The sequence below is a fragment of the Amblyraja radiata genome, chromosome 2 (genome assembly GCF_010909765.2).
Source record: "Amblyraja radiata isolate CabotCenter1 chromosome 2, sAmbRad1.1.pri, whole genome shotgun sequence".
Classification (NCBI taxonomy): Eukaryota; Metazoa; Chordata; class Chondrichthyes; order Rajiformes; family Rajidae; genus Amblyraja; species Amblyraja radiata.
In genome coordinates, this window is record NC_045957.1 from 109,359,785 (window position 1) to 109,383,577 (window position 23,793).

Sequence of the window (23,793 nt, forward strand, 5' to 3'; positions counted from 1 at the left end):
CAAATAGACTTGTCGTGAATTTCCCAGTCAAAACATCCATTGTAACATATTGACTAGTTCCAGGATAAAGAAAGCTACTTCAAATTATGTCGTTATGTCAAATTCATGTTCAGGAAGTCTTTAAGGCCAACGTTTTGAAATGCACTAAAATATTTTCTTTCTTTTTTCTGAACATAGGTGGTGCTTCCAACATTTATTTTAGAGAAGAGATCATTGCTGGAAATGTATGCAAACTTCATGGCCCACGCAGACATGTTTGTGTCAATCACGGCAGGTACCACAGCTGAAGAGAGGATTATTTGCTTTGTGGAATATTACCTGACTGCATTCCACGAGGGCCGAAAGGGGGCAGTGGCAAAAAAACCCTATAATCCAATCATTGGAGAAACTTTCCACTGTTCCTGGAATGTGCCTAAAAATCAAGTAAAAGCCAGTGGAGTCAACAGCACTTTAACCATTGCCAAGGACCAGTCTAAGATCCATCAGGCCTTTGAGACTTGCAAGGACTCTACGGAAATCTACAATGTGAGATTTACAGCAGAACAAGTGTCCCATCATCCACCAGTTTCGGGTTTTTACTGCGAATGCAAGGAAAGAAAAATGTGTGTAAATGCACATGTGTGGACCAAGAGCAAATTTATGGGGATGTCCATCGGGGTCACGATGGCAGGGGAAGGTAAGAAGAGTTTTGAAATGTATCAATTTAGATCTAACTCTAATGTGTCATGGTGGATTGCAAATAGCTACAATAATGAGTTATTATTGGCTACTTACAATTAAATTTCCGAATGTAATTTTCATTCGGTGCTGATCCAAATTCGATATTTATGTCAGATTGTCATCAGCACAGAAGCGGGCCCTTAAGCCCACCTTGCTAATGCTGACGATTAAGAACCTTGCTACACTAATCCTCTTTACCAAACCCTGGTACGCAGCCTCCTATTTCATGGTGATTGAAGTGCACATCCACATGTTATGAGAATACCTGCCTCTACCACCTTCCTGATTTCATCCTATCTCTGGCCTTATGAAGGCATTCTGAAAGTCAAAATAGAGTACATCCAATAGTTTGGCGTTATCTATTGTGTTTGTTACAATAACCCTAACAGTTTTGTTAGACATGGTTTTCCATTCTCAAATGTAAGTTGACCACCCATTTTCTAAGCAACCAAGTAGCACTTCCTTCCAGCATATTACCTTTTAGGTGTTAAGCTAATTGGTCTGTAGGTCCATGGTTTCTCTTCCCCTTTTCTTAAATGAGAGGATTACTGTGCTGTCTTTCAGTGCCAGAGTCCATGAAATTTAGAAAGGTGACAAGCGGCGCCACATTCCAATGACGTACAAGTTTGTAGGTTGATTGGCTTTGTTAAAAATTGTAAATTGTCCCAAGTGTGTGTAGGATGACTTTAGTGTATGGGGATTGCTGGTTGGCGCAAACTTGGTGGTCCGAAGGGCCTGTTTCCGAGCTGTATCTCTAAACCAAACCAAACTAAACAAAAACTAACTAAACTAAATCAAACTGAACTAAACTAAACTAAACTAATCAGGTGTGCACACTATCTGCTTTGCTATCTATATATTACGAAAACTCTCATCTTGTTTGTTTCTATGCGTGTGTGTCTGTGTGCCTGTCTGTGTGTGTGGATGTCTGCCCATGTGCCTCCGGAACGACACCAAAACAGTACACGATACCGCTACAATTGTTGCACCACCTTACTTACAATTGGACTGTCGTGTCGTGTATCAAGTTTCGTTCAGATTGATGGTATATTTTACAAGTTATTCACATTTAAAACTATAGAAAATCCCACTTTGAAAAAAATGTATTTCATCTGCACTGGCAGTTAGCAGCTATGAAGTCACAATGGGATCCATTTACATAAACTGGCCATCAGCAGTGTTATACCCAGTGCAATGAGAGATTTGTTACATTGTTTTAAGGAGAGGAAGGGAGTGGGGGAGGGGAGGAGGAGAAATGTTATTTAAACATTGTGTTTAGTGGGGCAGAGTGGGATAGGGGAGAGGTGAGGAGTGGGGGAGCAGGGAGATAGAGGGAGAGAGGGAGTGACTGAGGGTAGGGGAAAGGAGAGGGAGGGAGAGGTGAGGAAGGTAGTGGAGGAGGAGAGGGGAGAGAAGAGGGAGGGTGAAGAGGAGGGGAGGGAGTGTTGGGGATGAGGGGTAATGAGCCGTGCCTTCACAGTTGGGGCTATGGGCGAGTGGTGGAATATTGCGTTTGGGGACTAGCCCTCCCATGTGACAGGGACCCAATGGGTCCCACTTGGTCTTGTCTCTTTTAAAATCTTGGGATGCAGGTGATAAGGTCCTGGGAATTTATTCACTTTGAGTTTCACAAATTTCATAGCAATAAATTACTTAATGATTCATGTGCGGTCATACTAACGTTATATTTTTTGGATTTGGATTTTTCTAATTTGGCTTGTGTGTAATAATTTTGCGTTGGATACATGCAACTGATTCCAGCTACAAACAGATAGATAAAATTGTTTCTGTGGAACATTTTACTCCTGGACTACTACTTGGTACTGAAACATATCCACTGTATGGTTTTGTAGCATCTTCAACCTGATTAACTGTCCGATCAAACAAGAACATGGAGAAAGTAATGGCATCAGAATCGAATGTAAAACAAACTGTTCTTCAAATATTTGTTGCAGACATTTAATTCTACATTGTCCTCTGTTTTCAATATAAAATGTGCAGGAACAAGAGTATACGGAAAAGAAAGATCACTTTATTTGTAATATTGCTCTTTCATTTTCTCTCCCACAAAATTATTTTTCTGATATTCACTTGTTCTACTTTGCATTCTGTCAGATTTCAATTTTCAGTGCCTTCCCATCTTTTACAGGTGTCCTTTTCCTTGGAGAACATGACGAGGAATATGTTTTTACACTGCCTTGTGCCTATGCGCGTTCCATACTGACTGTTCCCTGGGTAGAACTGGGAGGTAAAGTTAATATACACTGTACCAAATCGGGATATTCTGCTGCTGTCACATTCCATACCAAACCTTTCTATGGAGGAAAAGTCCACAGGTAATTTATAAATAATTTTATGTATTGATACTGCTGTGAAATGTGCACCTGGTTGTAGAAAAATCTGACTTTGTAACTCATAAAGTCAGCTTATTTTGTTAATAGACATTAGGTGCAGGAGTTGGCCATTCTGCCCTTTGAGTCAGCACCGCCATTCACTGTGATCATGGCTGATCATCCGTAATCAGCACCCCGTTTCTGCCTTATCCCTTGACTCCACTATCTTTAAGAGCTCTATCTAACTCTCTTGAAAGCATCCAGACAATTGGCCTCCACTGCCTTACGAGGAGATTGATTATCCATAACCTGCTGAAATGTAAGCAGGCGCTATTTGATGTTATGAGAGTTCTTCCTGGGAACCTTCGAGCAACATAGTACATTTGTGACAAGTTGTGACTTTTCGTAGTAAATGTGAGCGTCAATTCAAGTCAATGAAAATCGAATTTTTTCAGCAACTGCCGGCACCATTGACTGACGTAACATGTGACTGAAAAATACGCGGCGTGATGACGTATGACGCGCGGTGTTTTTTCAAGTGTCACAACATTTTTTTTGTCGATGCTGGATTTTGAAAAATTCAAAATCTTTTAGCGACACTGATATGACGCCGGCAAAATCGCCAAGTGGGACAGGCCCTTTAAGGGTCTTTTGCCATCAATTCATTTTCCTTTGATCGTTTTGTGTTTGGAAATTTTTCCGTTTTCACTAATCAAAACAACCATGGCCATAAAAAGCTATAATGGGTAATATGTTAAAAGTTAGTTGGATTATTTGATTTCCTACTTTATCTCAAGATTTAATCTGCAAAAGGCAGGTGAGACAAGTTGGATAAATTAGGCAATTAAATGGCAGTAAGAAAAAAGAAACCAACTATATAAATGGGTAGGTACACAAAATTGCTGGGGAAACTCAGCGGGTGCAGCAGCAACTATGGAGCGAAGGAAATAGGCGACGTTTCGGGCCAAACCCCTTCTTCAGACTGATGGGGGGTGGGGGGGGGAGAAAGAAGGAAAAGGGGAGGAGGAGGAGGAGCCCGAGGGCGGGCGGATGGGAGGGTGGGAGGAGACAGCTAGAGGGTTAAGGAAGGGGAGGAGACAGCAAGGGCTAGCAATAAATGGGTACATACATTAGCTAAAACAAATTAAGAACACATTTTTAGTTTACATAGATATGTAGACAATAGGTGCAGGAGTAGGCCATTCGGCCCTTCGAGCCAGCACCGTCATTCAGTGGGATCATGGCTGATCATCCACAATCAGTACAACGTTCCTGCCTTCTACCCATACCCCTCGATTCCTCTAGCCCTAAGAGCTCTATCTAACTCTCTCTTGAATGCATCCAGTGAATCGGCCTCCACTGCCATCTGAGACAGAGAATTCCACAAATTCACAACTCTGTGAAAACGTTTTTCCTCATCTCAGGTCCAAATGGCCTACCCTTTATTATTAAACTGTGGCCTCTGGTTCGAGACTCCACCAACATCGGGAACATGTTTCCTCCATCTAGCATGACCAATCCCTTAATAATTTTATATGTTTCTATAAGATACCCTCTCATCCTTCTAAATTTGAATGAATACAGGTCCATTTGCTCCATTCTTTCATCATACGACAGTCCTGCAATCCCAGGAATTAACCTTGTGAACCTACGCTGCACTCCCTCAATAGCAAGAATATCCATCCTCAAATTAGGAGACCAAAGCTACACACAATACTCCAGGTGAGGTCTCACCAGGGCCATGAACAACTTTAGACGGACCTCTTTGCTCCTATACTCAACTCCTCTCGTTATGAAGGCCAACATTAGCTTTCTTCACTGCCTGTTGTACCTGCATGATTACTTTCAGTGGCTGATGAACAAGGACACCCAGGTCTTGTTGTACTTCCCCTTTTCCTAACTTGACACCATTCAGATAATAATCTGCCTTCCCGTTCTTGCCACCAAAATGGATAACCTCACATTTAGCCAGATTGTACTGCATCTGGCATGCATCTGCCCACTTACCCAACCTGTCCAAAAATTGACCCTGCATCCTCATAGCATCCTCTTCACAGTTCACTCTTCCACCCAGCTTTGTGTCATCTGCAAATTTGCTAATGTTACTTTTAATGACTTCTAAGGTAGACAAAAATGCTGAAGAAACTCAGCGGGTGAGGCAGCATCTATGGAGGGAAGGAAATAGGCAACGCTTCGGGTCGAGACCCTTCTTTACTTCTAAATCATTGATGTATATTGTAAATAACTGCAGTTCCAGCACTGAGCCTTGCGGCACCCCACTAGTCACTGCCTGCCATTCTGAATGGGACCCGTTAATCCCTACTCTTTGTTTCCTGTCTGCCAACCAATTTTTTATCCATGTCAGTACCCTGCCCCCAATACCATATTCTCTAATTTTGCCCACTAATGTCCTGTGTGGGACCTTATCAAAGGCTTTCTGAAAGTCCAGGTACACTACATCAACTGGCTCTCCCTTGTCAATTTTACTTGTTGCATCCTCAAAAAATTCCAGAATTTGTTCCAGAATTTGTTCAGAATCCAGAAAAATTCCAAAAATTCCAGAATTTGTCAAGCATGATTTCCCTTTCACAAATCCATACTGATCCTGTTACTGCTATCCAAATGCATCGCTATTACATCTTTGATAATCGACTCCAGCAACTTCCCCACCACCGATGTCAGGCTAACTGGCCTATAATTCCCTGCTTTCTCTCTCGCTCCTTTCTTGAAAAGTGGGATAACATTAGCTACCCTCCAATCCACAGGAACTGATTCAGAATCTATAGAACATTGGAAAATGATCACCAATGCGTCCGCGATTTCTAGAACCACCTCTTTGAGTACCCTGGGATGCAGACCATCAGGCCCTGGGGATTTATCAGCCTTCATCAGTCCCGGGATGGCGGGCTGTCATATGCTGAGAGAATGGAGCAGCTGGGCTTGTGCACTCTGGAGTTTAGAAGGATGAGAGGATATCTCATTGAAACATATAAGATTGTTAAGGGTTTGGACATGCTAGAGGCAGGAAACATGTTCCCGATGTTGGGGCAGTCCAGAACCAGGGGCCACAGTTTAAGAATAAGGAGTAAGCCATTTAGAACGGAGACGAGGAAACACTTTTTCTCACAGAGAATGGCGAGTCTGTGGAATTCTCTGCCTCACAGGGCGGTGGAGGCAGGTTCTCTGGATGCTTTCAAGAGAGAGCTAGACAGGAACGGGGTACTGATTGGGGATGATCAGCCATGATCACATTGAATGGCGGTGCTGGCTCGAACGACCGAATGGCCTACTCCTGCACCTATTGTCTATTGTTTATTGTCTATTCAGTCCCATCAGTCTACCCAACACCATTTCCTAACTAATGTGAACTTCCTCAATAAACCCAGGTCCTCTGTCCCCTAGTACAATTGGTAGATTGGTTGTCTTCACTAAGGAAGACACAAACAAAGTTGCTGTTCAACTCGTTTGCCATTTCCTTGTTCCCCATAATAAATTCATCTGTTTCTGTCTTCAAGGGACGCACATTTGCTTTAAATAATTTTTCCCTCTTCACATACCTAAAGAAGCTTTTACTATCCTCCTTTATATTCTTGGATAGCTTACCTTCGTACTTCATCTTTTCTCCCCCTATTGCCTTTTTAGTTACTTTCTGTTCTTCAAATGTTACCCAATCCTCTGGCTTCCCGCTCATCTTTGCTATATTATACACCGTCTCTTTATTATTTATACTACCTTGACTTCGCTTGTCAGCCACGGTCGCCTCTTACCCCCCTTAGAATCTTTCTTCCTCTATGGAATGAAATGATCCTGCATCTTCTGGATAATTCCCAGAAATACCTGCCGTTGCTGTTCCACCATCGTCCTTTTCCAGTCAACTTTGGCCAGCTCCTCCCTCATGCCTCCATAGTCCCCTTTGTTCAACTGGAATACTGTCACTTCCGATTTTACCTTCTCCCTCTCAAATTGCAGATTAAAACATCACTACCTCCTAATGGTTCCTTTAGCTTGAGTACCCTTATCAAATCCGGTTCATTACATAACACCAAATCCAGAATTGCCTGCTCCAGTACAATCTATAGATTCTGAATCAGTTCCTGTGGATTGGAGGGTAGCTAATGTTATCCCACTTTTCAAGAAAGGAGCGAGAGAGAAATAGGCTCCAGTACAAGCTGCTGTAAGAATTAATCTCGGAGGCATTCTACAAACTCCCTTTATTGGGGTCCAGTACCAACCTGATTTTCCCAGTCCACCTCTTCCATAACCACCATAGCATTACCTTTATTACATGCTAATTTTAACTCCTGATGCAACCTGCACCCTACAGTATATCCAGGCTACTGTTTGGGGGCCTGTAGATATCTCCCATTAGGGTATTTTTACCCTTACATTTCCTCAGTTCTATCCACAATTACTCTACATCTTCTGACTATGTCACCCCTCGCAAGGGACTGAATTTCATTCCTTACCAACAGAGCCACCCCACCCCCTCTGCCCACCTGTCTGTCTTTTTGATAGGACGTATACCCCTGAATATTCAGTTCCCTCCTCTGATCCTGTTGCAGCCATGTCTCTGTAATTCCCACAGTATCATACTCACCAATTTCTAATTGAGCCTCAAGCTCATCCACTTTATTTCTTATACTTTGCGCATTCAATATCTAACACTTTTAATTCGGTATTCACCTCCCCTCTCACGCCAGTTCCTCTTTCACCTGACCTTACTGTCTTATCCCTTCTTGAACTTTCCGTCCCATTAATTCGGGTGTATTTCGTAACTTTTCCTGCACTCTCTTCCCCTTTAACTCCATCCTTATACTCCTAATTTGTCAACCCCTCCTCCCCGCTATTTAGTTTGAACCTATCACTGTCGCATTAGCAAACGTGGCAGCCAGAATGTCGGTCCCCCTCCAGTTAAGGTGTAACCAGCCCCTTTGGTACAGGTCACCCCGACCCCAGAAGAGGTCCCAGTGGTCTATAAATCTAAATCCCTGCTCCGTGCACCAGCCTCTCAGCCACACATTTAGATCCTTTATCTCCCTTTTCCTGCCCTCGCCAGCACGAGGTACTGGAAGCAATCCAGAGATAACCACCCTAGAAGTCCTACTTTTCAGCCTTCTTCCGAACTCTATAAACTCACGTTGGAGAACCTCCTTCCTCTGCTTCTTGACGTCGTTTGTGCCCACATACACAACTACTTCCGGCTGCTCACCTTCACTCTCGAGGATGTTCTGAAGTCTGTCCGAGACATCTTAAATCCTGACATCAGGAGGCAACAGACCATCCTCAAGTCTCGCCTGCCACTACAGAATCTCCTATCCGCACCTAGGACAATGGAGTCACCCACCACTATGGCTCTGCCCGACGTCGGTCTCGCAGGTCGTGTCTCATCGCTAGGATTGGAGCCACCGACCTGTCCACCACGACTGGAAGCGTTGTCTGCCCCAACAGCTCCCAAGAGCTGTTTCCATTAGGTACAGCCACCGGGGTCTCCTGCACTTCACGTTTACTCCTCTTTCTCACAGTCACCCACCTTCGCTCTTCCTGTATCCTTGGCGTGACAACCTCACTGAAGGTCTTGTCCAGGAAACTCGTTTTCCTGTTTGGCCTGGAGGTCATCCAACTGCTGCTCCAGTTCCCCAAAACGTTCATTCAGGAGCTGCACCTGGACACAATTTCTGCAGGTTTAGTTTCCAGAAGCACCAGCGGTGTCCCCGACTTCCCCCATCCTGCAGGAAACACACTGCACCAACTTGCCTGCCATTTCTTCAGTGGAGAAAAAAAATCAAAAATCCCAAATTTCGATCAAGTGTAGTCTCCTTGCCTCAGCCTCCTCGCCAAAGACTCTTGAGCCAAAGACTCACACTTTACTCACCAAGGCTTTAACATCTGCAGCCAATCCCCCACACTCGCTCCTTCACCTGCCGCTCCTCTGCCGACCTTGAAGGTTTCCTTTAGAGATGCAGCATGGAAACAGGCCCTTTGGCCCACCGAGTCTGCGCTGACCAGGAATCCCTGCACATTAACCCCTGATTACGGGGGAGGGAGGATGGTGGTTGTGGCTCACATCAAGATTTTCCACAGCATAAAGCTCGTTATCTGCATGTGCATCATTGAAAAAAATTCACAAAATGCTGGAGTAACTCAGCGACCCAGGCAACATCTCTAGTGGACATGCAAAAGGGACTTGAAGGGTCCTGAACCGAGACATCAACTGTCCATGGTCTCCAGAGATATTGCATTACCTGCTGAGTTACTCCAACACTATGCGCCATTTTTTGTAAAGCAGCATATGCAGTTCCTTGTGTCTAGTGGTCGAGTGGACTTTCCCGCTGTTATCAGGGAACTGAACCATCCTATCAACAACAAGAGAGCGGTCCTAAGCTACCATCTACCTCATTGGAGACCCTCAGACTACCTTTACTGGTCTTTATCTTGCACTAAATGTTATTCCCTTTATCATGTATCTGTACACTGTGAATGACTCCATTACAATCATATATAGTCTTTCTGCTGTCTGGTTAGCATGCAATAAAAAGCTATTCACTGTACCTCGGTACACATGACAATGAACAAAACAAAACCAAAAAAAAGGTTATTTATTAATACGTAACACGACATGAAAGTGCCAATCGGCAATGTCATATTGGATCTCAACATCATCATACAGGCCTAAATCATAAAGCATTTATTTTTTGCACATGATCACATTTTTAAATTTGTAGATTTGCCAGCAATTTACAATTTGAGTAATTTTAAAATTCAGATTATGTTAAAAGCAGACTGTTAATAAAGTAGCCATTCCACCATTGACCCCACCCCACCTGCATTGTCTGCTTTTTTTGTCTACCTCCATCCATCATCCCCTCAGCCACTACCTCACTCCTCTCTGACCTTGCTCCATCTGCCTGTGATTCTTTACCCCTCCTCGATCCACCAATCACTTGATTCTAGTCTCGCTATCACCGCTTTACACTGGCAATCTGCCCTCTCCACTCTGAGTCCCGATGAAGGGTCTCGGCCCAAAATGTCAACATTTCCTGTCCCCCACTCCCCAATAGGTGTTGCATGACCTGCTGAGTTTCTGCAGCAGTTTCTTTGTTGCTCCATATTCCAGCATCTGCTGTCTCTTGTGTCTCCATTATCTGCAGAATGTTACCAGCGGGGTCCGTGTCAAGCTTAGATTGAAGGTTGCAAATCAAATAACCCTTGCCATTCACTGTCAAGCTCATTAGTGCAAATCTAGATACATATTCCTCTATGATATGACCTTAAAGCTAAAAACCAATTTGTACATAGAGCAAATTAATGTTCTAAAAATACCTGATCATTATTTTGGGATTGTAATTATAGAGGGTTATTAAAAACCAGATTAACCGTCGCTATGCCTTCATTAAAGTAACAAACCCTTTCCTAAAAATGTTCTGGAATATTTAATTTATGTTATATTAAGGCATAAATGATTTTGCTACAAACTGTTTTCTCTTGCGTGAAATCTCTCTTATAGATCATAAATTTTATTTTGAATTCATGGTCAATGATTGAATATTGAAATTCTTGCAGAACTCATTGACAATATATAAACAGTTATTTGTGTACTCTAATGATCATATTCTGAATCTTCTTGATGTAACTTTAATGCTAAGTGTTAATTTAGAGAAACAATTCAATTAAAATTATAATCTATTATAACACAAGCTGGAAATATTAGTTGTTGTGTGGACAGATGGGATTAGTTTATCATTGTGGCAAAATATTCCACTTTAGAATATGATTGCATAAAGTAATCTCAAACTGTACATTGATTATAGAATATATAACAGTACAGCATAGGAAAAAGCCCTTCGGTCCACAATGTCTCTGCTGAACATCAATGGTTCATTTTGTCATACGCACCTGTTGATTGATACAAATATATCGATAGATGCTCCTGAACACATCATCAGTGATGTAACCTGGGGTCATTGGGTGTTTTGGGACTTTCAACATCAGACACCCTCACCCAGGCGACCCAGCTGTGGTTGATCAGACCACGACTTGTGTTCAGGTGGCATTCGCTCCTCCCCATGGACCTCCTCTCCTGATACAGAATCATCTCGAGGCCTTCTCCGCTGCCTCTGTGGTGTTCTTGATGGCCCTTCTCCTCGCCACTCCGTTGATGCCCAGTGCAATCAAGGCTTTGTAGAGCGATTGCCCTGCAAAACCTCTGCAGCCAACCTCGATGGGCATGCACCTTGTCTTCCAGCCCTGCTTGCGGCAGTTTATGACCAGCTCTTCATACTTGGCCATCTTCGACGTCCTCGTCGAACTGATGCCAGACTGCCGTCTTGCAGGCCTGAGGCCATTTGACTCGAACCTTCTCCAGAGAACTGTTCCGTGGGACTAGTTGGGCCACTTGGAGGCTTCGGGCTCTATGGGGTGATTCCGGGCCCGGCTCCTCCTGCATCTCACCAGGTAAAATACCTGTGCGTTGTGACACTCCCTGTCCCTCCAAACACTTCATCCGGGTCTGGTGAATCTTCAGGCCTCGGCTGTTCTTGCCGAGTACAATGACATTATTTTTTAGCGTATAGTTCAGTGATAACCCTTCTACACATCAGGTGCAATAATGTTAAGTATAAGAGTATAGTAGTCAGTCCACAAGAGTTGCCATGGTTTAGGTGCCCTCTTGTACCCTTCAAGTCCCAAATTTGAAAAAAATGTTAGAGTATAAACTTGGCCATATCGACCCATTGTCCTGGCATTGCCTGCCACTGGGTCAGAGTTGCAGAGATCAGCCTGGCCAGATGATGTGTCATTGCCCTCCACCACTGCTCCACCATTCTGTGACGCTGCAGGCCACATCCGTGCCATGTGCTGGGCCACTTGGAGCAACGTCCGATCCAATCGAGCCCCGGGCTACATCAGGTCCTCCAACGGCCCACTTCACCCACTCCGACACCTCCTCGACATGGGCTTCAATGGCTATCGCTCAGCCTCTGTGCCCTGGGGTGCCTCCCGCAGGTGACCTCGAGCACCTGGGAGGGCGCCGGAGATTGAGCCCCCTGCCTGCTCACCAACATCGTTCTTTTCCTCCGCCCGCCGCCGCCATCTTGAAAGGATTGACATGATGCCAAGATAAACTAATCTCCCCTGTCTCAACATGATCCAAGAGTTAAGAGTGTTTGATTATCATACGTACCGAAACGGAACAATGAAATGCCTACTTCAATACTCCACCTTCATTCACCACATATCCATGTGCTTATATAAATACCTCTTAAGTTGGCACTGTACACTTAATAACAGCTGAGAGGTGTTGGTGGGAGTTCTGAACAAGTTTGCTTGTTTAAGTAAACAGCAACATGTTGTATGTGGTGAACATTGACATCAAGGTTGTGGATCCACATGCAGGCCAGTTTCAAGATGTTTCAGAGACGAGAGGTGGAGGTGGTATATTTGACTGTAAGAGAAATGCAGCAAGACCAGGATGGGATTTAAACACGAGAATAAAGTTTTACATTTAAAGCTATTCATTGTGTTTACTGGGGATGTAGAACAATAATTGAATTCCCTTCTATTTATTTCACCCTTTTGTTTCCATATTTTTGTCCCTGTAGAGTTACGGCTGAGGTAAAGCATAATCCTACAAACACGATTGTGTGCAAGGCACAGGGGGAATGGAACGGAACTCTTGAATTCACATATAGCAACGGTGAAACAAAAGTGATTGATACGACCAAACTGCCAGTAATAAGAAAAAAAATACGGCCCATCAAAAAGCAAGGATTGCTGGAATCAAGGTCTGTGGCATTTGAACATTTATATTTTGTTGAATTATATGTAATTTTTCAGATATTAAAATTAAGAATTATTTTATTTGTCTTAGAAACATAGACATAGAAAATAGGTCCAGGTGTAGGCCATTCGGCACTATGAGCCAGCGCCGTCATTCAATATGATCATGGCTGATCATCCAAAATCAGTACCCCGTATCCCTTGATTCCGTTAGCCCTAACAGCTAAATCTACTCCCTCTTGAAAACATCCAGTGAATTGGCCTCCACTGCCTTCTGTGGCAGAGAACTCCACAGATTCACAACTCTCTGGGTGAAAAACGTTATTCCTCATCTCAGTCCTAAATGGCTTATCCCTTATTTTTAAGCTGTGACCCCTGGTTCTGGACTCCCACAGCATAGGGAACATTTTTCCTGCATCTACCCTGTCCAATCCTCTAAGAATTTTATGTTTCTATAAGATATCCTGTCATCCTTCTAAATTCCAGAGAATACAAGCTCAGTCGACTCATTCTTTCATCATATGTCAGTCCCGCCATCCCGGAAATTAACCTGGTGAACCTACTCTGCACTCCCACAATAGCAATAATGTCCTTAATCAAATTAAGAGATCAAAATTGCACACAATACGCCAGGTGCGGTCTCACTAGGGCCTTGTATAACTGCAGTAGGACCTCCTTGCTCCTAAACTCAACTCTTCTCACAATGGCCAAAATGCCATTAGCTTTCTTCACTGTCTGCTGTACCTGCATGCTTACTTTCAGTGACTGATGTACAAGCACACCCAGGTCTCGTTGCACCTCCCCTTCTCCTAATCTAACACCATTCAGATAATAATCTGCCTTCCTGTTCTTACCACCAAAGTGGATAACCTCACATTTATCCACATTATACTGCATCTGCCATCGTTCTGCCCACTCACCCAACCTGTCCAAGTCACTCAGCAGCCTCATAGCATCCTCCTCGCAGCTCACACTGCCACCCAGCTTTGTGTCATCCGCAAATTTAGAGTTGTTACATTTAATTCCTTTGTCTACATCGTTTACATATATTGTAAATAACTGGGGTCCCAGCACCGAGCCTTGCGGCACCCCACTAGTCACTGCCTGCCATTCTGAAAAGGACCTGTTAATTCCTACTCTTTGCTTCCTGTCTGCCAACCAGTTCTCTATCCATGCCAATACCAATAGACAATAGGTGCAGGATTAGGCCATTCGGCCCTTCGAGACAGCACCGCCATTCAATGTGATCATGGCTGATCATCCCCAAATTCCTGCCTGACTCCGCTATCTTTAAGAGGCCTATCTAGCTCTCTCTTGAAAGTATCCAGAGAACCGGCCACCACCGCCCTCTGAGGCAGAGAATTCCACAGACTCACAACTCTCTGTGAGAAAAAGTGTTTCCTCGTCTCCGTTCTAAATGGCTTACCCCTTATTCTTAAACAGTGGCCTCTGGTTCTGGACTCCCCCAACATCGGGAAGATGTTTCCTGCCTCTAGCTTGTCCAAACCCTTAACAATCTTATATGTTTCAATAAGATACCCTCTCATCCTTCTAAACTCCAGAGTGTACAAGCCCAGCCGCTCCATTCTCTCAGCATATGACAGTCCCGCCATCCCGGGAATTAACCTTGTAAACCTATGCTGCACTCCCACAATAGCAAGAATGTCCTTCCTCAAATTAGGGGACCAAAACTGCACACAATACTCCAGGTGTGGTCTCACTAGGGCCCGGTACAACTGCAGAAGGACCTCTTTGCTCGTATACTCGACTCCTCTTGTTATAAAGGCCAACATGCCATTAGCTTTCTTCACTGCCTGCTGTACCTGCTTGAACTAATGAACTAAGACCCTACCCCCAATACCATGTGCTCTAATTTTGCACACTAATCTCTTGTGTGGGACCTTGTCAAAGGCTTTTTGAAAGTCCAGATACACCACATCCACTGGCTCTCCCTTATCCATTCTACTTGTTCCATCCTCAAAAAATGCCAAAGGATTAGTCAAGCATGATTTCCCCTTCATAAATCCTTGCTGACCTTAACCGATCCCGTCACTGCTTTCCAAATGCGCTGCTACAACATCTTTAATAATCGACTCCAGCATCTTCCCCACTACCGATGTAAGGCTAACTGGTCTATAATTCCCTGATTTCTCTCTCATTCCTTTCTTAAAAAGTGGAGTTACATTGGCTACCCTCCAGTCCACAGGAACTGATCCACTGAAAATCCACTTGGAAATCCACTTTGTTACTTGGAAAAGCATTGATCTAATGAAAATAGATAAAATTTATTTCAAAGTTGCCAGTTCAATTCTACCGATTGCTGAAGCATTAGCCTAAGGGTTATTCAGTACAACATTGTGCCACAAATTGTCACGTGGTTTACATTAAGCTCTCAGTCCACCATTTTAAGGGAGACATGAATGCTTCCTTTCAAATGGCGGTCAAAGTATTTTGATATAAATTAATTAACTATCTCTGCACAAAATTCTTGATTTAACTTTCTGCATTTTAACTTTCGATTTTGGTCTGAAAAAAATGAATTGATTTCAGCTGATTGCAACTAGTGATTAATCCGAATTCGGGAAGCAAGTAGCAAAGAAGGAACTTTAATTCAATTGACATTGTCAGGATTCCCTGTGTAATACTGTGTTGAGCAGTCATGTTGCACGTTCTTGCAGCTGTCAGTGTTTTGATGGAGTAGATGTCATCTTTGCAGCTACAGTCCAATGCTTTGTGTTTGCCACAACGAATTCTCCAGCTAGAGGACTGTTGAAACATAATAGTTCACAACTTCTAGACCAGAACGCTTCTTCAGATTGGGAGAAAGCTGGTAGAGAGATGGTGTGGAGGAACCGGGGGACCAGGCAAGTGATATGTGAAGGGAGGCTTTGGTAGGCAGATGGATGGACACAGGCTAGAGATGAAAAGACAGAGTGTGAGATGGGGAGATAAGGATAAAAGGGATGTGAAATGTGTAGCCAGAGAAAGGAATATGGGTAGAAGGGGAAGGTGTGGGAGAAGGGAGAACTGGGTGCACGTCCAGCTGGGGCACAGGGGAGAGGGGTGGAAAAGGGGAGGGAATTGTTTACCTAGCGTTGGAGAATTCAGTGTTCATACCATTAGAATCTGGGGTGTTGTTCCTCCATTTTACAATACAATTTATTTGTTATCATTTGAACCTCTTGAGGTTCAAACGAAATTTGGTTTCTGCAGTCATACACACAAGAAGAAGAACCAAGACACAACACAATTTACACAAACATCCATCACAGTGAATCTCCTCCTCAGTGATGGAAGGCAAAGTCTTATCTCTCCCCTGCACTCCTCCCGATGTCAGAGTCAAAGTCCCCGGCGGGCGATGGTAAGTGTCCCGCGGCCATTAAAGCCACAACGGGCGGTGCAAGGCCACGCTCCGGGTCTTAGTGTTGGAGCCCCTGGCGGGCGCTAGCAAGTCCCATGGCTGTTAAAGCCGCGCCGGGCGATGTAAGGTCCCGCTCCAGGTACTTCTCAACCCCGCAACTCGGGCGGGAAAAGTCGCCGTTGCAGAAGCCCCGAAATGCGGTCTCCCACCAGGGACCCGCGGGCTCCCGGAGTTACTGTCCACCAGACCTGCAGTTGGAGCCTCCGAATCTCCGGGGTCGAGCCGCAGCAGCTCGCCACCACAGCTCCCGCTCTGAACTCGGCCAGCTCCGCGATGGTGGGTAAGTCCGCAGCTCCGCGACTGGAGCCCCAGGTCGTTCCAGTTGGACGCCGCTCCACGATGCTAGGCCCCAACGACAACGGAGACCCGACAAAGAAAAGGTTGGGTTCTCCGTACAGGGAAAAGATTTAAAAGTTTCCCCCCCCGCCCCCCACACACATACTCATTTAAAAAAAACCCCACTATAACTACATTTAAACGAGACAAAAAAAAAAAAAAGACAAACGGACTGCAGAGGCCGCTGCGACGTGAGTCGCGCCACCCACCACACATCAACATAATTGAGATTGTGATTAATGAGAGTGTCTTTCCATTATAATAGCAAATATTATATTAAAAACATAATGTTTCTATTGGCAATATCTGTGGTAATAAGATTTGGGATTTTCCTGACCTTTTAGGCGTCTCTGGGAGCTAGTGACCAATGCACTAAAAGTGGGTAATATTGATGCAGCAACAGAGAACAAGCACCTTCTGGAGGAGCGACAGAGAGTTGAGGAGCGGCAAAGAGCATCGACAAACATGCTTTGGAAACCAAAGTATTTTCAAAAAGAGGTAATTAAAATCCTTGCAGTTTGACAGCCAACCATGGGAATAAACATCAATATAATCATATTCCACAACTGTATATAAATTCCAGTATTCAATCCCATTACAAATTTGCTTCCAGAAATATATATTAGAACTTGGTATTTCTTGTTTGTTGCTGCATTTTGCCAGGTTCTTTAAAGCACGACGTGAAGGTTGTTAAAAGAAACGGTTGAGACGTTTAGGGAATAATAATCTTTCGAGTTTAATGCCTAGATTATTCAAAGCACAACCCCTATTAAAGAAGCAAGTACAGGAGCGAATACACAAGATGCAATGTACGGAAGCAATGGATGAAAGTGTCAAATTAGCGCCCTTGCCTTTAAGTCAGAATTTTACTCGGGAAAGAATGAACCAGTGTAGTCTTTATTTTTGAGCTTGGAAGAATGAAGCCATCAAGAGGGCACCCGCTGAGTTTCTCCAGTATTTTTGTGTACCCAAGAGATTTTAATGTGGCTTAATCGCATTGAGCGTCTGAAGAAGGGTTTCGGCACAAAACGTTGCCTATTTCCTTCGCTCCATAGATGCTGCTGCACCCGCTGAATTTCTCCAGCATTTTTGTGTACCTTCGATTTTCCAGCATCTGCAGTTCCTTCTTAAACACAAGAGATTTTAATATTTCTATGTGATTATACTTTCTTTCAGAAGCCATTTTGACATATGTTAACAAACTTTAAAAGGACCACAGTCACATTTCGTAACACAATAAAAATTGGAATAAAGTAATTCAGCTTCGTTGTGTTCATATTAATCAAGATCATTGCAGAAGATTAATCAAACCTTTAAGGCTAATTCCACAACATTGTTGCCTGCTGGGATGGAGTGAACGACTTCAGTAAAATCTTAAAGGCCACCAGAACTGATGTTGAGGTGCACTTGATTAACTGCTCATGTAAACCTGAGCCCCTCTTCGCTCAATGCGATTAGGCCACTTCCACGAATATATGTATGATATTCTTTGTATCTGGCACTTGATCAACTTTCTCTTTGCTAAACAGATCTCAACATATTTAGCTAAAACACGTGGCATTATTTTAAAATGTCTGTCTGCAAAGTTACTGACCTCTTCATTCTGGCTTGTCCCTCGGTGCTGCAATTCTCATTCACACGGCACTTCAGATTGATTAATATCAATCTTTGTGCTCCCCTACCCCAGGGTGTATATAACATGGCGTAAGATACCATAACATTAATTTTGATGGCACAGGCAGAGACCTTCTCATTATTACTTATCATTGGAAATGCTACATTTCCTTTCCGGGAACTCTTGAAGTAAGAATTCCGTTTGCCCCTTTATTGTAATTTAACAGAACGTGTAGCCAACAGCAAAACACTACCCGAGTTTCCACTGATGATCATCCTCGATCTCGACCTCGAATTTGCAGCCTCGAAGATAGGCACAAAATGGTGTAGTAACTCAGCGGGACAGACAGCGTCTCTGGAGAGAAGGAATGGGCGACGTTTCGGGTCGAGGCCCTTCTTCAGACTCTTTTGCGTCTATCCTTCCCACACAATTTGTAGCCTTGTTGCACATGGATGATCTGTCCTTCTATCCATCAAGAAATGTCTTTCAATTTTGTCTGTTATTGCGCTTTAAGAACAAGGTATATTGTGTCCTTTCAAACTGGTTGTGGTAATGAATTAACCACTTTTTCCTATTCCATAACAGGGAGATGGTTGGGTGTACTATCATCCCATCTGGAAGGCACACTACTGACAGACTCAAATTGACCTCCACCAGCTACCTCGGGTATCCTCCAATTAGCGATTTGCCATCTGCAAATAACTCTGAGGTGATGTTGAAAAGAAAATTAAAAAGGCAAATGCGTGACAATGTTATGTATAAAAAATAGAAACAATATTGAGTACCAAATTAAAAATACTTGCAGGTTCATGAAAATAAATGTATTCAGGTGTTGTCCTGTATTCAATGAGATCTGCATACAGGAGATTGAAAAGTTAATAATGGAGAAATTTTATTTTAATGTTTTAAGATTTTATATTTTTCACTTGCAAAGGGTTTTTTGCACTTAAACAAATAAATGTGCCATTGGTGTAGTCACTTTAAGATATCTTTGTGAACTAAATGATGTAGGACTGTTTTGATTTGGTTAATGGGCATGCCATTCCATAAACCCTATAGTATTCAGTACCACAGTGCACATAGAACACTTTTTACTGCAGTGATTTCCATCGCTTGCAAAAGTTTAATTATTACACCTAGTCAGTTTCTAAAACTAGTCAGAATGAATGGCGTTTTGTAAAGAAAATCCGAGATTAGTGCTGAGAAACACAACTATTTGTACCTTATTGTACCTTATTTGTACCTTGTAGTTTGGATAATGAGACTCAACTTTATAGTTCCTATAGGCTAATCAGAAAGGCCTTTTGGTTTCTACATGTAATCAATTACAAAATTAGAATTATTTGAAAAGAATGATATTGTAATAAACCCAATATTGTCTCATCCCACATTCAGAATTTTAGAGATACAATGAGGTGAAATATGATTGATCTTTTGTCCTTTTTGTAAAAGCAAAACGATGATACATTTATTTTGCATCTCTTCTACATACTTTACTTGATATGCAATTTGTAGCTAGTCACAAAATTATTCCAATTTGTAGCTAGTCACAAAATTATTCCAATTTGTAGCTAGTCACAAAATTATTCCACCTGTAGACCTCCTATGGCTTTTGCATCCATTAGACACTTTACCAATTCTGTTATCTAAACACCAGCAAATCACCAACTCGTCTTGATAGCACTATCACCTCTTTGGCTTCCGCAATGCAGCACCCACACACAGTGGATATATATTCCAGTAGTTAACAAACTTATGCACTTTGTTCCAGAGCACCTGATTTCATATAAACATAATTTAGTAGGCTACTCAGCCTACGCCTCACTGTAACCACAACTCTGCATTCCTGCCTCTCCCCGGTAATCAAGAGAGTGAAAGGTTATCAAGAATCTATCGATCTCCGCCTTAAACACCTTCAAAGACTTTGCTTCCTTTGATCTGTGAGTGAGAGTTCTGAAAACACGCGTTCCTCTGAGAGAAAAGCCTTTGTCTTAAACAAGCATTCCCTTTTGTTTTAACCAGTGACCCTCTGGTTCAAGATTCTCCCACCATAATGAAAACATGCTTTCCACAAAACCCTGCCAAGACTCCTCAGGATCTTATGCTTCAAGTCACCTTTCACTTGCCTGAATTTCAGCGGAAACAGGCCTAGCCTGTTCAATCGCTCTTCATAGGACAACCTGCCCATTTCACATGTCAGCCAAGTAAAGGTTCTCTGAGCTACTTGCAGCACATCAACAGTCTTAATAATTTATGGGGATCTATACTGTACGCAGCACTCTAGATGTGATCTCACCAACATCTTATCTCGGTAAGCACATCTCCCAACCTTTATATTGAAATCCCCTTAATAAATAACATCTGATTAGTTTCCCTAATAATTTACAGTACAAACCTACTAGCCTTTTCCAAACTATGCTCAAGAACCCTCCTTTTCAGAGCTCTGCAATTCTTCACCATGTTAGATAAAATGCTTTCTACTTTAGGGGAAATAATTTCCTTGAGAAAACCAACTGATCGCGCAGAGTGAACATTTAGATTCACAGCAAGTATTTAGGCAGGTTTGTCACTGAATTTCATAGTAAAATTATTTTCCAAACTGATTAATTTTTGGATTTGTTTGTGGATTCCAGTAAAATGTCAGCAGTGCCTTTGTGTATTCTGATCAGGTTGTAATACAATATGATATTTAAGTTGTGCTGATGTTTACTTCAGTGGTAAGAATTTTTTTACTGTTCAGAAACTAGTGATTGTTGATATACAGTGGGATCGCATGGTGCTGGTTCATACAAAGCAGGTACAAAGGCGGAGAGTGGTGTGTTGATCATTACTACAATGGGCGTGAACTGTGAAAGTAAGGAGGTCATGCCGCAATTGTAAAGCTCTTGGATGACACCTCTTTGAAGCATTTTGTTCAGATCCAGTATCCAAGCATAAGAAAGAATATATTTGTCCCTGGCGCAGTGCAGCTGAGAGTCACTGAATTTATTTCAAGAATGACTGGGGGAAGTGGTTGGATGGTCTTGCCATGTACTCTTCTGAAATTTGGTAGAAGGCAGATATACATAACTAGAGGGGCAGGGCAGTCCTAATACTCTCACAGTAGAAATAGCTCTTTCAGGAGAGAAGTCTTTAGAAATAGATGGAATTACATAAGGTCAAGGCTAGCTAGTCTAGAAAAATAGGCATAGTCTCATGGCAAATGGCTGGCCATTTCAGAATGAGGCAAGAAGAATTTCCACATCAGAAAAGAGTTGCACATAGAGTCGTCGTCATACACCATAGAAACAGGCCCTTCGGCCCAACCTGCTGACCAACATGCCCCATCTACACTAGTCCCACCTGCCTGCCTTTGGCCCATATCCTTCTAAACCTATCCTATCTACGTACCTGTCCAAACGTCTTTTAAATGTTATGATAGTATTTGCCTCAACTACCTCCTCTGGCTGCTCGTTCCATATACTCACCACCCTTTGTGTTAAAAAAAAGGTTGTCTCTCGGGATTCTATCAAATCTTTAGCCTCTCACCTTAAACCTCTATAAGATCACTCATTAATTATGCACTCCAAGGAATAATGTCCTAGCCTGTGCAGCCTCTCCCTATGGGTCAGGCCCTCGAGTCCAGGCGTCTTTGAAATGAATGACCATTCCCAAAAGTAAATGTCTAGGCTAAATGATTCTCAACTGTAGACGACTCGCTGTCATTTTGCAAACCATTTTAATTCTCATCTATTGACTTGCAATTTTAAAGATCTAAAATATTTGATATATATAAAGTCGACAATTAAGAGTTATGCCTTTTGCTTTCAGTATTAGAAGTTACCTTGAGAAATTGAGGATAAGAAATCCCGTTAATAGACAAATCAGAATTCCAGTGTTAATTTCTACAGATTTTGTTATTACTTTCCCATAATATGACAGACATCAACATTCTTTCTCACTCAAGTCATCTGTACATTGAAAGGTTGAAAGTCATGCAAAATGAAACTATTTACCAGAAACCAATAGTAGCAGTGTTGACAATCATCTGACCAGGGCACTTTAAATTATTTCAGCAGGTTTAGTTGTCCTTTTTAAAAGTAAACTAACAGTAATGTTATTAATAATAGTAATTGAGATTATGAGAACACCAAAACTCCATTAGTTCATAAGATCATAAGTGATAGGAGCAGAATTAGGCTATTCAGCCCATCAAGTCTCCTCCGCCATTCAACAATGGCTAACCTATCTCTCCCTCCTAACCCCATTCTCCTGCCTTCTCCCCATGACCTCTGAGACCCGTGCTAAATTCAGTGTTGTTAAAATCCTTTGCTGGTTCAAATAATCCAGTAAAGATCCCCATGTTCAGGCAGTATGTGATTTGCCTCATCCATGTTCCATTAATTGACACTAGGAGTTTATCTTACCTAAAAGTTTATTACTTAAATGAATGTAACAACTTACTGAATTTTTTCTGTTCCTCATTGATAATTCCACTTGCCCTTGTAGAATCTGTCACCACTGCTGATATATTGCAGCAATGATTTTGACGCTGGGAGAAATGGCTGCAGATTTACTGAGATTTGCCCATGTTTGGAGTGAGGCATTTTTTCTTGGAGCCACTAAATGTTTGTGAAAGGTTCAGTGGAGGGGTGGCTATTAAGAGAAACACATAAACTGGTTTTCATTGCTTAGATTATTTTTGTACACTGTTTCTTTAGATTTGAAGCAGGAAATAAATTAAGGTATTTAAATGAGAGAATTAATCTCCCTGTTCTCTTCTTAATATTCACAATCCACACTAACGAACTGATGTCTGATCTGCATTGGATGAAAATGCAGCATTCAAAATTATTCAAAACTTGTTCATAAGCAAACTGGTAAAATATGCACACTGCTAGAGCAAGTCTTTATGTCTCTTTCAGAGAGGTTGCTCCTCTATACAATTTTTAGAGTGGCAGTGGACCCTGCCTTCTCTATTCCTTTGGTCCAGATTGAGTTATGCAAGATAAATATTTATATACTTGAAAACCTTTCAACTTCCAATGATGATGCATTGTCCTATAAACACTATATGCAGCTATAGTAAAGTCATCTGGTGTCTTCCAGAAAAATAAATGAAACTGTGATGAATAGTTTTGTAGTAAGTGAGAGCAGGGTATATGTTAAACTATGCCAATTTATAATAATATGTATGTTATTGATAGAAATGTAATAACACTTTATATCTTTTCAGATGTTTGTAAACTCAATTATTTGGTTAAGTTATGCAAAGGAGCGAAGCTATGGCTTAAAAAAAAGTGGAATAATGAAACAATAGATCAGTGTAACTCTTGCCTTTAACGTTACCTGTTTGAACTGGAGTGAAATTTGTGATGCAAACTTTCACTTGCAATATTCAGTCTTACCTTCCATAAGGGTGGCAATGGCGCAGCAGTAGAGTTGCTGCCTTACAGCGCCAGTGACCCAGGTTCAATCTTAACTATGGCACCTGTCTGTATGGAGTTTGCACGTTTTCCCCGTGACCTGCCTGGGTTTTCATCAGGAGCTCTGGTTTCCTCCCACACTTCAAAAACGTACAGGTTTGTAGGTTAATTGGCTTGGTATAATTGTAA

At 42.4% G+C, this 23,793-nt stretch overlaps 1 protein-coding gene across 1 annotated transcript in view; it reads left to right on the forward strand.

The window, feature by feature from the left end:
* osbpl10 (oxysterol binding protein like 10) overlaps positions 1–23,508 on the forward strand; it is a 220,943-nt gene extending 197,435 nt beyond the window's left edge. Inside the window, exons 8-12 of the mRNA XM_033013285.1 lie at positions 178–676; positions 2,870–3,056; positions 12,650–12,832; positions 16,929–17,082; positions 18,785–23,508. Of these exons, the coding sequence (XP_032869176.1) occupies positions 178–676; positions 2,870–3,056; positions 12,650–12,832; positions 16,929–17,082; positions 18,785–18,832 (1,071 nt within the window). The 3' untranslated portion in view covers positions 18,833–23,508. The remainder of the gene's footprint in view (positions 1–177; positions 677–2,869; positions 3,057–12,649; positions 12,833–16,928; positions 17,083–18,784) is intronic.
* Positions 23,509–23,793: the final 285 nt, after the last annotated feature.